The following is an 18,070-nucleotide window of genomic DNA, read 5'->3' as shown; positions in this document are numbered from 1 at the left end:
AATGGGTAGGAGTAGTAATATTTCTCATCGTCATACAGATTGACTTGAAGCCTTCTTGACCATACGCATGGAATGATGGAGGGAGAATACAACTCATCGAAAAAAGCCAGTACTTATCAGATCTGATGGTCTTGAAAGCTATGAGTGCAACTGACTCCAGATAACTGTTCCATAACTGCTGGAACGGGTGAAGAGAAGGGCAACTAGATTGGTGAATGGAACGAAGGGGCTCTTACCGAGAAATGCTTCAATTCTTCTGCGTATGGAGACTAAGGTGCCTGCGGGGAGATCCGAGGAATTTAAGACCTTGAATGGATTGAAAACTAGATTGTAAAGTGAAAAAAGATCTGATACTGGTTATTAATTTAAGCACAATGAATGAACTCATTTCTCTATTCTACTTAAATATCTTTCATTCATTTGTGGTTCAAATTTCCCTACTTTCGTAAGTGATACCGGTTGTGTGCATGCATAAATACGTCATTGAATGCTGAACGGTTGTCGGCCATGACCGACAGTGGCTAGAATGACAGCACCTCTCGTAAATCACGATTCACGCTAATAAATGTGCAGAGATTTGCTCATGTCGATTTGCGCTACCTCTCAGAGAACTGCTGCAAGCGGTGGTTCGTGAAGTAAAACTATTCATGACCTGGAAGAAGCTGATGACTAGAACTAATCGCGAACACCAAACCGAGCGATATTTGGTGCAGAAATAGGGAAAAGTGGATTTTAAATGTTACATCTCGTCCCTATCAACAAACCAACGAATTAAATAACCTAAAACAGAACAGTAAGTACTCTATCAACGGTCAAATGAAGCTGAGAATACGATTTTTTGAATGTTTTATTTGCCGAGCGAACTTAATACTTTAAAATGGTTTTTTTGAAATAATATTTCAGTAATACATTAAAACTCAACGATGTCCAAACCAAAATAATCGAACTGATTATCCATGTCCTTATTCCCACTGATTATCACGTTCCTATTTGTGGAGAGACAAAAATCATCTTCGTTGATTAATAACCTCAGCATCAACAAGTAATATGGAAAGGTCATCTTTTTATGTGTAATTTTATGTAAGTTGCAAAGGTAATGTGATGTTAGGCTAAAATATTTAATGATGTTACAAAAGATGTTTCTATTTTCATGGTCATTTCAAAACCAGAAATGAATCTTTGGTTGTTTTTTCTGGAAGTGACCAAGTAAAAGCACATAGTGTCGCTGTCCTTTTCAAAAAGGCATGTTCAAGGTCTTCTTGGATTCAATCCTATTAATAGTAGAATGATGGCGGTTATACTTCAGAGCCTATCAGTAAATCTCACAGTTTTAGTTGCATATGCACCAACGTCAATCGCCACAAAATATGAAAATGACCTGGTCCCAAAAAAGGGATATTTTGATACTCATGGGTGATTTCAATGCAAATGTACGCAAGGCAGTTTCTTCTAGTCTGGAATGCGGAAGATTTGGTCTTGGCAATAGAAATGAAGGAGAAAGATTAATTGAATTTTGTCATCTGAACAGTCTTGTCATACGTAATACCTGCTTTCAGCAACACCCGAAAAGACTCTACACACTGAAATCTCCTGACCATCAAACAAGGAATCAAATTGATTACATCCTCATTCAGCAAAGATGGGGTTCCAGTGTTATCACAGCAAAGACACTTCCTGATGCAGATTGTGGTAGTTATCATCAGCTACTTTACATCATTCTCAAGCTGAAGCTGAAAAAGATCATGAATACGGTTTTCCCTAGACGACTGGATGTAGAAAATATTCTCAACGATTGTATAATTGAAGCAAGCAATCATTTTCAAGCTCTTTTAGAAATAGATGAAGAAATGCTGCCTGAGGAAATGTGGGAAAATACTAAAAGAATTATTATGGATACAGCAAATAGATACATTAGAGAAAGGAAAAAGTTTAGGAAGCCATGGATTACAGAAGCCACTTTTAAACTTATTGAATAGAGAACTACAAAATCTTAGGGTGTACATGGAAACAAAGGGTATCATAAAATGAGTGAAGTCATCAAGCGCAGTTTAAGCCAGGACTAACGGGAATACATCAATCCAAAGTGTAAACAAATTGAATACCACAAGAAACGAAACAACACTAAGAAGGTGTATGATGTTATTAAGTCCTTAAGACAAAAGTTCATTCCAAAACTTAATGTAATTAAGGGCTCCAAGGGTGAAATTCTAACGGAGGAGAGTACAATTAAAGGAAGGTGGAAAGAATACTGTGAGCAACTCTTCATAGCACCTGTTGATACAAAAATACAGAGAACTGACGTGTGCAAGTCACCTGGAATTGATGAATTCCAGCGGAATTGATTAAAGCTATAAGTGTTAAGGGCGCCGAGTTTTTTCATAAAATAATTGTAAAAATTTGGGAAACGGGACAGTGGCATCAGACTGGAAGAAATCAATCTTCATTCCGTTACCAAAAAAAGGAGATCTGAAAATTTGTTCAAATTACAGGACTATTAGTCTAATTACTCATGCTAGCCAAATTCTTCTTAAAATTATACTAAACAGAATTTCACGGAAACTTGAAGAGGAAATTCCAGAAGAGCAAGTTTTCAGAAAGGGCAGAGGAACCTTAATTCTACGACTGATTGTTAAAAATGCAAAGAATTCAATGTTCCAGTTGTTTTGTGTTTTATAGATTATTCAAAAGATTTGATTGTGTTCAACATGAGAAACGATGACTAATATGGGATTCCCAATCCACATAATTCAGCTTATTATTCCAGCTACTATACCTGGAACAGGAAGGAACTGTAAGAACCAACGTGGGAAACACCGACTTTTCCAAAATTGTTAAAAGTGTCAGGCAGGACTGCATTTTGTCAACTCATTTTTTAATCGTTATGCCGAAGATATCATGCGTGAAGCTTTGGAAGATTTAGAGACTGGCGTTAAAGTTGGAAGACTGAAGGAAAACAACCTTCGTTATTCAGATGATACTACTCTAATTTGCAATTGCAAGGATCATCTTAAAGAAACTCTGAGAGTATGTGAAGCAAGTGAGAAAAAGGATTGTTTCTGAATGTGAGTAAAACTATCATGATTGGTGATACTTTCTGTTCCAGTAAAGTGGAGGTTAATGGGCAAGATATCGAAAAAGTTGACGATTTAATTATTTAGGGTAAAGAATAAATAAAAATGGGGACTGCTCAAATGATGTAAAGAGACTACAGGCAATTTCTAAAACGTTGGTCGCTGATCTGACAAAATTATGGAGAGATCAAGATCTGCCCCTAAAGACCAAACTGAGAATCGTTGATCCGTTAATTAATTTTTCCAGTTGCCACTTATGGATGTGAAGGATAGAATCAAAAAAGAGTTGACAGGAAGAAAAGTTGAGGCATTTGAAATTGGTGTTACAGGAGAATACTGCGTATTTCTTACTTCGATCGAAGAACAAATGATTGGGTAGTGAATAAAATTGGCAGGCCTAAAATTCTTCTTCATAGCATCAAGAGTAGAAAACTCAAATTTTTTGAACGCAGAAAAGAGAGAAAACACTCTGTTGAAGAATATAATGGAAGGAAATATCGAGGGGAAGAAGAGTAGAGGAAGATCTGCAACTAGGTGGAAGGGTAGGATCAGTGAACTTCTGGCCACAACAGTTTGCGTTGCCGCTCGTAGAGCACAAGATCGATGTAGTTGGAAGAGTTTGTTAGTGTCCACAACAGCTCCTCGGGGAGCTACGTAACTAGAAGACGAAGGGGCAAACTCAACTAATCCCAAAGTACCAAGAATGATTTTATAGCGAGTTAAAAAAACTGTCAAAATTCTTACATTATCTTGCAATAGTAATGATACGAAACCTTAATGATTCAAATTCATAAAAAAATTCTCAAATTCTAATAACACTCTATATTCCTGAATTATTCAGATCGTTTTTTAAACCCAGTACTTCTCTCCATAACTTCAAACCCATATTTAAATACCGGCACATATAGCCCATGTAGATTTCCCACTACTAATGATATTTGATCATTGGGATCAAGTAGGATAAATTAAGGGACATTTCGGAAGGATTTACCAATGAATTTGCTAGAAAACTGGATGGGTTTCCTTTTCTGGTAGAAATGTAGAGATAGACTAGATTTCCCCATTCTCGAATTCATATTGTTTAAGTCAAAGGCTTTTCCAGATTACCATAAACACGTCTCCCATTTTTAAGAAAGCTAATCCAGCTTTTTTTGAAAATTACGGACCTATATGCCCCACAAATTCAATGGCAAAAATGGAGTATATGGGATATTGGAGTTAAACTTGTGAATTTTTTGAAGTCAACCTCTCTCTCTCAGAACCGATGCATCGATTAGTAAATGATAGATGAACTACTTCTGATACTTTACGTATTTGTAACAAAAAGATTATTTAAAAAAGATCTTTCCTTAGATCCTTTTTTCAGACCAATCTTGGAATATGTTTTGCTTTGTGATCTCTAAAGTATTTTACAGATTAAACTATCTTTCTTATTTAGATACAGATAGGATTATACTTTTCCGTCTGGTAAGAAGCTACGCATCTTATTGTTAATGGTTCTTGGAAAATTTAATCCTGAAGAGTGTAATTTAACATGAGAGAATTACATGGTATTATGTAGTACCCTGTGTATATAGTGAGTTAAATTTCTAATCACCTATTTATTACAAACATCTAATTACTGTAATAGGTTGGCTGGTTGTTGTGGAGTTTTAGGCACATCAGGAACTTAGGCAATATTGCACCGTAGATTATTCTGTGATCGATTTGCTGTTTTCTGGATGAAAAACCCCTGTTTCTGGGAGGAAAACATGATACCCTCTCCTGAGACAGACTAACCACGTTACGAAAAAGATCCATAAAAATTCCTCGCGTCATTAACAAGATTCAAACCCGTGTCTTTTCCACCCGTGTGGAAGAAAAACGGTGGTAATTAGCCTAATATTGCTATGAATTCCTGGTGTTTGTCGTTTTGTGGTTAAAATAAAATAAAAACTAAAGAATACCGTCCCGAAATGGATTAACCAGAACTAACCGAGATTTCCCCTAAATCAGGTACCGGAAATTTTATTCGCATTTAGTGGCATTGAGGGCAGGACTACAATAATCGATATGATCATTCCTACAATCAGTGGGATGATTATACCATTCTTCAACAGCTGGACTGCACAGAACGAGGGCTGGACAGAAGTCCTCGCTGTGTGCTACAGGTAACTGGACGATAGTGTCTGAGAAGGATCCATGCTGCCATTGAGGCAAAAGGATGGACCTGCATCTTATTAATTTTTTCATTAAAACTCGCTTTTTTTTTCAAATTTGATGGATCTGAATACTTTTGACAGGGTAGGACAGTGTAGATTTTTAATGACAATGCTCGCGATCCACTGCTTTTTACCCCTCCACAAAGTTTTTGTTTATTAGGAAGTAATAAACGGCACAGATAAAGGATTTCTTATCTTTTAATTCGATTTAGCATTAGAATTATATAAATCAAAAATGCAAGACACTTCTTAAAATAAGTCTTGTATTTGGGAACGACAAAAAATGATTTCAAGATATTAAGAACCCCTGCTCTACAATGTGCAAGAAAGTCGGGCTATATTGATGAAACGCGTAAAATTTTTTTAACATTTCCTGACGCATTTTAAAATATAAGAATGAAAAAAAACGATATCCACCAATCTTTCAAATAAGAAATGTTTCAGACAGTCTCAGATGAAATATAAGCTTACGTGACTGGAGAATAATTATAAACAACAACACAGATGGAGGTACAAGGTTGTTGAATTCAACTTTCTTGAGTAAAATAAATGGAGTGCCAAATTACAAGGTCAAGAAACCGTAAATGATGTCACTTTCCTCCAGTTCATATACGACGTAAGAAAGTAAAGCGAGAACACCAATACTGATAGCGAAACTCCTCAAGAAGAGCCCGGATAAATCGTCATTTATCCATCAAATTTCTTAGCAGGACTTAATTACCTAGTCGTAACTCCAAATACTGTACTGAAATCCTCCAAGGCATGGAGAAAATAAACAACCCCACCGACTCAAATTATACTCAGCGCAAATGGCTAGTGTCTCAGTAATCATTTAATAATAGGCTTAAGAAAAAGATGAACTTACAGTCGAGTCCATATGGGAGGGGAAAAAAAAAAAGAACAAATGAGCAAAAGTTCTAAGAAAGAAAGAAGCCTGAAAATGAAATCACCTTTACTGTGTCCAAGCCAGCAATCTTATAGCGTGTTTAGCGCCTACAAAGATTTCGCGTCTGAAACGATTTCAGCTCTTTTTGTAGTGGGTTTTGTTAGAAAATTAATGACATAATTATCGAGACCGGCGCTTTTTTTTTTACTAGACATGCCTTCTTATGACAAATGCGAAAGGAGCATAACGAAGAAGTAAATAAGAAAAATGTTCAGACTTAGAGGAAATGATGCCCACAGATAGCAACCCCTGTATTTACTTGTAATAAAAATATTACTTCCATTTTTCTTCTTGTAATTTGCTTTTAGAAGTGACAACCTACTGTTGTCAAAGTCATGGGCATATATTATTAGAGAAGGTGGAGCAGCGAAATGCCCAATTTCTCCATACATTAATGGATATTTACAAATAAAAACGCCCGTTGTTAAAGCCAACGTGGAAAAAAATATTATTTTCCCATCCCTTGCCCTAATTGCAGGATGTATAATGATAAAAGATGAGGTGGAATTAAACAAAAATACTAATTAGCGAGGAACGAGTTCGGAAACCGTTGCTGGTTTAGCCAGTACCGAAGACATCATTATTTTCCAGTTGCTTCTAACATCAATACCGGTGGCATTTTATATGAGAAACTTAACCTTCATTCCGTTATATCGATTATGGCTAATTTTAGGGAAACAGGATTTCTCGAAGTCTCAGTCCCAAGACAACGAGTCATTTAAAGAAAATTAATTGTGTTTTTTCAGCATCGTAAGATAATGAAAGGCTCGCACTGTGATGATTTACATAAGAAAATATGCTTAATGATTTTACAGAAAATTTTCGACATCTTTCGAGTCATTAAATGGAAATAATGCGGGGGGAATATTTGTATTTAGCAGTCATCATCATTACCTGAAACCCCATCTGTTTTTTTAATGAGCGCGATGAATAATGACCATTTTGTTTTGTACTTGACCAAATTTTCTTAAAAATGGCGTCACACAAGGTCAAATAGTATAAAGTGGTTCAAAAACCAATCATAGCCAGCCTTGCATTTCATCCCTTCATTGCTGGTTTCAGAAAGACATTGAAATCACAGGATTGCGAATGTATTTGTATCACTCAATATGTTAGCCCTGTCTGACTAGGTGGTGGAGTGATACGCTGAAGTGATAAAGTATTTTGGGCAGCTATATCAAAGCAGACAAAAGTCCCTTAAAACACAAATTTATCCATCACAGACGAATAATAAAAATATTCTCTGATTTTCAAATAACACCACTAAAGATTCTAATGGACAGCTAATGTTAAACGCTGCTCGAGAGAAGTTTGCATACCTCTGCTGCAGAAAATAATTGGGAATATACCAACGTCTTAATTCATTCAAGATAGGAATCTTCCAATAGATATATCTCACGATTATCGTCCCCTATTAAAGCTGCTTATTTTTTAAATATATATGGACTCAACATACCATATCTTCCCGTATATCGTAATAACTCCTGCCTCAATTGACTATAATTTATATAATCAGAATCAATTTCAGAGGGACTGAAAGGGAGAAGTGACGAATGTGTTCCGTTAAATAAATTGCGAAATAGTTCGTGACGTTCAGAACGGGGAAGAAAAAGTAGAAAAATATAAGAGGAAAATTAAAAGATCTTTGTACAAAAAAAATCTCTTAAGTATTTTCAGTTTTCGATTTAACTTGAACCGTTCGGAGAAATTCTTTTGTCTTTTGCAATGGTTCAAATTCTATTGACTGAAGAGATCTAGAGGAACAAAGGTCTTTGCTTAACTTTCTTGGTCTTTGAGACGTTTGATTAACGAGTCGTATATTGATGGTGGAAGCAATGAACACTTGAATACGTGGTTACCACTGATATTTTAACAGCGAGTATTTCATAGGGTTAAATGAGACGATTGACTTTATACAACATAGTGATGTAACGTTAGGGCCTCGGGGATATCCCTCCAGTTCTTTCCTCTGCTCCATCAGCAACCAGCGGGAGAAAATCTACAAGGTTCAAGGTGATAAATAAGACAAGGAGTCTGAAAATATGAACATCTGTTATTCCCACGAAAAGAAAATGCACAAGAGCGAATTGTGATTCATCTTCAGGAATAAAGCTCAGCTACTGAAAGAGTTTATAATGAATTAAATCTTGATTAACTGTGCAGTGTTAATTCTTCTATGTTTTTTTGAATACTACGTCCTATTTTTCTGCAATTGTTTGTTTTTAAGGTTAAGGCTGGCAGAAACACAACATATGGAGTCCGGTTCTATGCCAAATAATAAGCAGAACTATTGATGAGGAGTACTATTAGCTTAGAGAAAGATACCTCAGGCCAAAATATCCATTGATAAATGCCAACACAAATACATGAAAGTTGTATCGAGGTCCTGGACGTGTAAGGTAGTCTCAGCACCAAGAATAGACAAGTTTGGGTTTGACTTTTACTTTCAAGGTTATCCAATAAACATATGGCCGAAGCGCTTTGAATCGTCGGCAAACGTTGATGGAGTCATCTCTATCCTAAAGAAACAGATGAAGGAATGCTGTAAATTTACTTAATATTTCATTCTTATCTTTTTTGAATTAATAAAACAGATTGTTTCTTTTAAACAGATTATTATTTGTAAAACAAATTATTGTTTCTAGTACCTGTACCGTACTTAGCAGAAATAAAAGAAGTTTATTATTAGATTAATTGATCATATTATTGTATTTTTATCAGAAAGATGCGCAATTCCTTTATGGTAACTTAACGATCTTCAATATCATTTGGTAGATATTGAAACTGTTGATTCTTAGAAGGACCTGGTACATCTGATAGTCATTTCCCCATACATATTTGACATATTTTTGAATCCTTGCCAAAGGCGATCAAATTTTTTAGCCTTATTGAAAGATAATGCATCATTTAAGTTCTTAAAAATTTAATCTGTCATTGAACTCTACAAACAATCGTTTGTTAATTCCTTGAAACTATCCAGGTGCGTTGCATCAAGTTCTTTTACTCCAGAAAAGACTTTATTGAGGGTATTGCACTTATTATATACAAAATCCTTAATTCAAGAATATCTCTATTTTGTTTTATTTTAAAATCTATTTGATTCCAAATAGGATTCCATTTCATTAACAGCGAATCAAACAAGGAGGCTCAATCTTTGAGATACGAAGAAATAGGTATACAGAGATATGCATAATTCGCAGTCTTAGTAAGGACCAAGCTCAGTGATCAATCCTGTCCTCCCCCTTAAGCCCTCGCCTGAACACAGACTTTTAACAACGGGGCGACGTATCACGAGAAATACCAAAGGGCTATATGTTATGCTAAATTGGGCTTTTTTTGACACCATAATCTCTTGTTATTACTTGCGTGGGTGAATCTGAAAGATCACGTGTAAATCGATAATTTTTCCCCCTTCAATGGCCTTTGTACTTAGCAATCGCCAACCAGTTCTGTGGACCACATTGATTTATATGGACACCACGGCTTCAACGGGGAAGGCAACTGTTTTAAATCAAAGTCCACGTTCGCATAAACTATGTTCGACCCGAGGCATTATGCTGTGATGCAGCAAGCGGAATACAGAAACTGATGAATACAAAAAGGAGAGAACCAGAAGTAGCTGTTCAACTTAAATGAAAATAATAATTACAATTATTTACAGATACGTCGTGAAATTGTGAAAATGGTATATTTTTCAGTTTACACTTAGGGAAAGCGACATAAGGTCAGTGAAGTTATAAGGAACAGAGTTACTCGGAAATGTCATCAGTAATTTCGGTTCCAGACTTCGCCACCAGTTGCTGCAACCAAAATTCACTTTAGCTTCTTTCTACCTAAGCCTACTGGCTTATGAGACATTAAAGGGAAGCGAAAACCAGCCATTCAGAGATTTAAGGGCCATTGGATGCATGTAGCGGTGTGTGTGTATAGATATATAATCAAGACAGGATAAGAGAATATTATCTGATAATCCTGTGCCGTTATGAATGCCAACTAACTTTTCGCCTTTCTGAAAGCTACTTCAGATCGTAGACAATCTATTTCGAATGCCCCAAACTCACAATGCGTGTCCAATGTTCGTGCAGGTACTGTTAATTCTCGCGTACAACAAGAGAACAACTAGCCCTTTATGTCTTTATATATGTCCCCTTATATAAATAACAATTTGCCAGCCATATTTATTATAGTATTTATCTATGCACTTATCACAACGAAGAATGTAATGTTAGGTATCCCGGATGTCGTGGGAAGTGGAAAATCGCCGGCGTGTATTAACAACCCCTCAATGACGCCCTCAAGTCGTCCCGTGAATGACTTAAATAATAATCCGCAATATTTTAAACGTGTCACCGTAACTGTTATTATCAACGAAGCGGCGTTGTGTTTCTCACCAGTCAAACTCACCCCTACTTGGAACTCCAATTTCGCAGTTAAGAAACGAATTCACTATCGGACACACTGAAAGAAAGAATACAAAAAAAAAAAAAAGGTCTTAAATAATAATCAGTAATATTTTAAACATGCCATCTTAACTGTTATTAGCAGAGAGAGAGCTACAGCAATCCCACTGGTTTAAAAGACAGCTCTTTCCCGCCTTTCTCTGAGCCACCAATTACCGGCGGCTTCTGACAAACAAAGGAGTACCTAGGATGCACGTGGGCTGGCCCCACCTGGCCGAGAATCACAAGCTGAGTGACAGGCAAGAGTAAAACACGATGGTCGATCTGAAACCCTGTGATTACTGCATTACCTCCATTATAATAATCGGGGTTCGCATGCCCTCAAGAAAGGGACGCATTTACAAATTCTTGGCCGCAGACCGGGCCAGTAAAAGGTCTTTTTGCATTTCTACCACTTGAGAAAAGCCTCGCAGCTGTTAAGGAATGATATGCATGGCAAGGCCATTAACTGAAGAGGCCAGGGTCAGTGGTGGGGATGTTACCCTAGGGAATGTAATTACACGTACCGGGACAAAGCATTTAAAGAAAAATACACCTTTAAGAACGAGAGTTAAGAGTGGATGCTGCTCGTTCGACAAGAACAACCTCCGTCACTCTTGAAAGTTGTTATTAAGCATTTGCAAGAGACTGAACGTTCGTGTTAAGATTGATTGTAATATGCAAGTGCACAACTACATTCGCCGCGGAACCACTCAAATACCAGTAGTTTAAATTGATGCCTATGGCTGCGAACCATTAGGCAAAGACGCCCCCCAAGTACCGAGAAACGCGTTTCTCTGATGGACGTGGAACAGCAATGTGAACAAATATATTGGACTATTTCTTTGTGATCTTCAAAGCCACACCTCCGACAAGTACAATACGTATAAGAATGCTAATTACTGCATGCAACGACAGGTCGAGTCTTCCGGATAGCTTGCACGTATTGAACTGTACAACGCTTAGACAACCCCAATTGTAAACATGTCATGTTAACACGAAACATGCATTAAGAGACAGATAGATGAACAAGGCAAACAGTTGGTTGCTTTGATTTCGAAAGGTTTTGTCTTTTCAGTTTTTTTTTCTTTTGTTCTTTTATATAGAGGATGTGTGTGTGTAGAGGGGTTGATAATTTATTTGGGTTATGAATAAGGAAATACGTCTTCAAATTCAAGATTAATTCAACTTGATTTATAAACAAGTTTCATCTACCATACATTATTAAACCGTTCTTAAATGTGGTTTATTCACGATATTTGCATCGAGTTTGTCATTTATAAGGATAAATCATTTGAAAAGTCTCTAGCAGATTCCAGTTTATGATATTAACCAGAATTGGGTTTTAATTTTTAAATACGAAATTAACTCAATTATGAGTCTGCGCAAATGACTTACTCAATTATAAATAAGGCTGTTACAAATTTGTTTTAACAATAAAATGAGTAGTGTAATGGATAACGATCTTTGTTTTGATTTCTGTTATTTAGACATACGAGATCAAATCTCCACTTATACCCTTTTTTTTTCTTTTTTCTTTTTAATTCTCTAACCATTCTTAGTCTTTTGATTGAAAAATTAAATGAAATGATTGAATACAAGTAAAAATATTTATTATCAAATTAAACCTAAAAAATCTTTAAATCTACAAAAAAATAAATAAATAAATGCAGGATTAAGTTACTTGTAATCTATTATTTAAGCTTTGAAAGTAAAAAATACCTTGAAATTACGATTTTGGCACCTTTCCCAGAGGCGTAGGGAATTAATAGAAACGTCAAGAATAGGGGTAGAGTGGTCGTTGATGCTTTGAGAGTGCAGTCTTATGTCTGACGTCACGAATTAAGATTACAATTACGTCTTCACAATTGCGCTGAGAAACCAGGAAATCTGAAGACTGCTCGGAAAGTGTCCACGTCTTCCTGACATCAGCAGTGATTACCGAAATCCCACGTTCCCCATTACCAGCTGCTCGGGGATCATCAGTCTTAAAAGTAGTAATTAAAGTTGTCAGATCAGCTCCTTATGCTGATGGTAACTTCCGTTCATTTCTGATGTCTCAACTTCATCGTTGACCTAATTTTCCACTGCTTGTCCTCGTCAGTTTCCTTCTCTTGTCATCTCCAGCATGAAAATCGCCGCCATGGATTTTTTTTTTCTTATAACACGGAGATTTTTTTTGTAAGTGAATTGGCGCAGTCCCTCCATACTGGAGGGGTCACGCAGCAATCGAAGAAAAATAGCTTGACAAATGTGTTCTAACACCTATAATAATTCATTTTCTCTCCGAGTATGACCCTCTCGTGCTTTCAGCCTTTCCTTCACGCGCACACACCTGTCATTCTGAGTACACACATAAGAAACTTAGTTGAGGAGGAGAGGGGGATGTTTTTCGGTGAAATAATTCCGGTTTCCATCAGGGTTGCCCGCAATAAACGTGATGTTAAGAGGAATGTGTCCAGAAACATGGCACGTGATTATTGCTCAGACAGTGGCTGGTTCGGACCATTATCTCTGACATCTAGCTGGTTAACATTATCTATAGCAATCATCGATTCGGCTTGAAACGTGTTGCTATAATTCACTGAACGGTAACACTCGAGGGGTGCTTATCTAGCCCGATCATTGCGAGGATATTGAAGGCATAAATACCATTTAATTCATCGCAGTAGACTATACGTGTTTATGAGACCGAAGATTACTCCAAACTTTACTTCCAGTCCATCGATTAAACAATGCAACCACAAATTCATTTGCAGAGTACATTGGGATCGATCAATTAAACCATTATTTTAACTCATCGGATAATATTCTTCGTTCAGTAAAAGCTAAAACTTATCAGAACGCACATCGAACAAAACCGCTTAATTTTCCGGCACGTGACAAGACGACAACGATTGTATAAATGCTTAGCGAAGTTGGCAGGCACTGCCGCGCCTTTCTTCGGTATGACCTCAAAAAGTTAAAACCGCTGTCGGACCACCCGTAATCAGTAGAATGCAAGTTCACTCAACTTTCCTCCTCCATTTTTCTCTCCCCCTGCCCTACACTTCCTTAACGGCAAATAATACACAGTTTATGCGCAGTCATCTTTTTTTTCCATCTCAACAGGAATCCGGACGGCCCACATCCTTTTCCCCACTTTACAAGAGGGATGTTAATTCGCTCGAGGACGACTACTAATTCCTACGAACGGTCACCGAGAAAGAAAGTAGGGGGTCCCTTTATGGCACTTCTAACCACTTATTAACTTTCTTACTTCGTCGAAGACAATGCGAGTCGACACCAGTTCTGTTATTTTATTCACGAAGTTCCCCCTGTTAATATTTCTGTGTTGATCGTATAACGGAGGAAGTCGTTAAATTGGGGGAATAAATTTATAACTGTCTCTTTTTGCCGATTAATATATTCGGGTTTTTACTTGACAAAATTCTTGTACGTTTTAAATGGAGTTCAATATACAGAATTTATGACTCCTTTTGCATGAAAAGCAAAATATTTCTTTTAATAAATGTTTCTAAGTATTCTCCTGGTCGTTTTATGTTTTCAGCTCAGTTGTTTGCCCATTGAAAAGAGAATATCTTACAGACGAAGCAGATTACAATAAATACAGATTATTATTGACAAAATATATTTTTTATGTGTTTCTCAGCGTGTATCGAAGAACCAGAAGGTAGTGTAAGTTTCGTAATGGACAGAAAACACTTTCATAATTACGGATGGGTCACGAACTTTCATTAATACCGTACAGAAATAGCGGCAACCATTAATCAATGGAATTGATTAACTACACAGCACCAAGTACAATAAATCAAGTTTACAATCATTACGGTGGACAGAAGTAACACGTTCAATGCTCAAGTCAGTCTAGCCACAGAATGGTCCGGCAACGCAGAAAAGGGCTGAAATCAAACACTACTCTCCGTTGTGGTGTACCTTCGTGAGGGGTAGGGGAAAACATTTCTCGCTGCTTGTGAAACATAACTGTTCGTAATCCCTGCTACCTACCGCGCCAAGTGACACGCACTGTAACTCCATCTGTTGATCATTCCTTGCATTACAAATGGTATATTTATTCTCCGGAGTCCTTTTAGAAAGGGGTGGTAACCAGGGCTCTATCTGGACTTATCGTTAGGCAAAGTGCAACATAAAATAGAGTATGAAATCGTAGACTTTCTAATTTTGACTTAGCCCGAAATCCCTCATTAGCAGGTTGAATGAAAGGATCTCTTACTCGCAAACATCCATCCACGAAAACTGACTCCAGTTAGGTCACATAGAATAGACGAAAATTGCGTTTATTGTACTAGGGCTGTTTGCAAAGTAAGGCAACAGACGTTTAATGTGTTTCTTTTACTCTTAATAATTTGTCGAAATAATGCTTTAGTTCCCCTTTTAATTAGTTTAGCCATCCCCTTCAGAAAATCCTACTAAAAAAACAAAGCATGGGATTTTTTTGCGCCATAGGCAGGCTAAATCCGTGATTGTGGTGGGCTGGTTTCCTGCTATCCATCCACTTCCTGGGCGAATCGCATTCCTGACATTGTTAATAACAAATACCACTGCTACTCCATATATTGGCTTAAATAGCCCCCAAGCGAGAACAATGTACTCCCCTCCCTTCCATCAATATCTGTTTAACATATTTCGTTAATTACTTTAATCCTGATCGCAGTTCACAAAGTACGAATTGTCTCAGCGCGTATTCTCCCATTGACTGGCGAGAGCCACATTACTGCCCTCTTCTTAACAAGAACAGCGTTGAGATATTGGAGCTTCCTGTCCCTTTCGAATATTTCTCAGGATTGCTGAAGTGCACGAACAAAATTCATCAGGTGGCAGAATCTGACCTGCTCCTGAGTATTACTCATCGCTGGTAGTGTGTGGCTTGTGAATTTACACTTTCAAGGTCAAATATGTAATTGGCAAACTGCATTGGAGTAATGTTACAATAGCTTTGCTCTGGTTGGTGTCAGTGGCCATTATGGAATCACAGCGTATGACGATAGTTTTCGTTAATTATTTATTTATTATTATTTTTTAAAAACATTGAAAGCATTAATATTAACAACTGTACTGAAATTTAATCAAAATATCCTCCAAGAGATTTTATCACTGCTTTACAGATATGGCATTCAGGCGACTAATTTTATAATATATCTTGACCAACACTGTTCCAAGCGATTTGCAAGGTTCTCCATAAAGTTTGGGAAGCAGTATGGTATTAAGGGCAAGCTGCTACAATGGATAAAAGGATGGTTGAGTGGGAGAAGACAGAGAGTGGTTATCAGTGGACATTGCTCTTCATGGACTAATGTTATTAGTGGAGTCCCCCCAGGGTTCGGTGTTGGGCCCATTGCTGTTTTTGGTATTTATCAATGATATTGATGAAGGTTTGAACATGGTCTAGATCAGTGCTTCTCAAACTATCTGTGGTGGTCTGCGGACCAGCACCGGTCCGCAGATCACACTTTGAGTAGCACTGGTCTAGATGATACCATAAAAGTTCTATGGGATTTAATTCAGGTGATTGCGATAATCACACCATAATTTGCAATATTCCTCCCCCTCTCCTGTTTTTTAGTTGCTAGAAAGTCCTTCGGGTCATTGTTTTGTTGTAACATAAAATTTCTTCCACAAGGTCGAAGTCCAGAGAATATTGCATTATGTTCAAGACTGTGTTTTTAGCCTTCTTTTCTTAAAATTCCTTCAAATCTGACGATGCCACACACTCCAGAAAAACAGAAGCAACTCCAGATCATGATGGAACCACACTGTGCTTGACTGTAGGCACTAAACAAAGTGGAGCCATTTTTCCTTCAAGTTGATCGCCTCACATAAACCCTACGTTTGGATCCAAAAATTTCAGTTTTGGAGTCATCCGTCCAAGTACGTTTTTCCACTTTTCTGTTGTCCAATGTTTATGGCTCCTAGCCCAAACCAACCGTTTCGTTCGACTTCCTGTTTTAATAAAGATTTTCGGACCTCTACACGACCATGAAGTCCTGCTTGTTTAAGACAAAGTTTTACAGTGGATATAGATGCTGGACTTTCTCTGTCCCAATTGAACTCGGCTCGGGTTTCAGGTGAAGTCATTAAAAAAAAAAAAAAAAAACTTCGAAAACTAAGTGAGGTTTAACGTATACAGTTCATAACCAAAAATTCTGTTCTAGACGGAAGTGACATCACAGGAGTTCCGTTGAACTGAAAATTTTGTTTCCGTGTGTGTAGGAGTAAAGATATGATTACTGCTTATTGTCCTATAAAAATATTCCATCGGAAGAATTTTAATTTCAACTTTAACTGTCAGTCTGAGGTTGAAGACTGACAGTCACAATACGAATATTAATTTTTTTTTGTGTGTGCTTAGGAGGAGTGGATTGTTTACAATCAGTGATGCAGAAAGAGAAAAATAATTAAGAAACACATCTACAGTATATACCATTTGTAATATAATATAATAGCATTAAGCTTCTAATGATACGTCATTATGTACTAACTGTTTTAATCACCAGCCATCAGAGGTCAGTGGTGCATGGCGAGTATTGAAATTAAGCAGTTTATACATTAAGCCAATTGTTTTCTTACACGCATTTATACTCAGATTTTTATAGAGTTTGGTCTGAAGCAGCCGACTGGTTAAAATGGGAGTACAATAATACATGCGTTCTAGTTGAACGTAGTCCTAGCCAATAAAGATGTCACCCATCTTTATTGGCCTCCAAATTCACCTGACTTGAATCCAATTGAATACCTCTAGGCTGTTTTGGATTGGGAAGTAACGCGTATGGACACGCAACTCATCTATTCCGACACTGTGGAAAGCCTTACATGCAGTATGGCTGCAGATCCCTAAGAACGTCTGCACACATCTAGTGGAGTCAATGCCTAGGCGAATAGCGGTTGTTATATCCGTGCGAACAGTGGCCATAAACGGTATCAAGTAGGTGGTCACAATTCAGTGATAACTGAGTGTATATTATCTCTATAAATTTTCCGAGTTCTTTGATCGATTGCCCTCGTGGGCAGCACAGTTGGTAGAATCGCCGTCCTCCCCACACCGAATGGAAAACACCTGTCGATGACGTGAGGAATTTTAATAGGCCTTTTTCACAACGGGCTGAGTTAGTCGGTCTCAGGTTAGGGTAGTATGGATTTTTTCTCCCGGAAACTCGGGGTTTTCATCCAGCAAACAGAAAATCGACCACAGAACAAGGGCAATTTACAGACAGTATACACGGAGCAATATGGCATAGTCCCTTATGCTCCTAAAACTCCACTACAATAACTGCGATCGATTTTACTGTTTGCTGGACAAAAAAAAACGGAGTTTCCGGAAATAAAAAAACATGTTATCCTCTCCTGAGACCAACTAACTCATACATGATGCGAAAAAGATCCATAAAAATTCCT

General features: G+C 37.3%; 1 protein-coding gene across 1 annotated transcript; it reads left to right on the top strand.

Moving 5' to 3' along the window:
- Nucleotides 1-1,409: 1,409 nt before the first annotated feature.
- Nucleotides 1,410-1,976, top strand: LOC150074997 (protein CFDP2-like). Its single transcript, XM_090389030.1, has one exon. It carries the CDS (start codon nucleotides 1,410-1,412, stop codon nucleotides 1,974-1,976), a length of 567 nt encoding a protein of 188 aa, XP_090245156.1.
- The last annotated feature ends 16,094 nt before the right edge of the window (nucleotides 1,977-18,070 follow it).

The sequence above is a fragment of the Mastigoproctus giganteus genome, chromosome 14, assembly GCF_048544385.1.
Source record: "Mastigoproctus giganteus isolate SK-2022 chromosome 14, ASM4854438v1, whole genome shotgun sequence".
NCBI lineage: Eukaryota > Metazoa > Arthropoda > Arachnida > Uropygi > Thelyphonidae > Mastigoproctus > Mastigoproctus giganteus.
This window is presented reverse-complemented; position numbering and strand designations above follow the sequence as displayed.

What these genes read in the sequence shown, in the direction of transcription:
- LOC150074997 (XM_090389030.1), top strand. Translation starts at nt 1,410, where the DNA reads ATGGGTGATTTCAATGCAAATGTACGCAAGGCAGTTTCTTCTAGTCTG.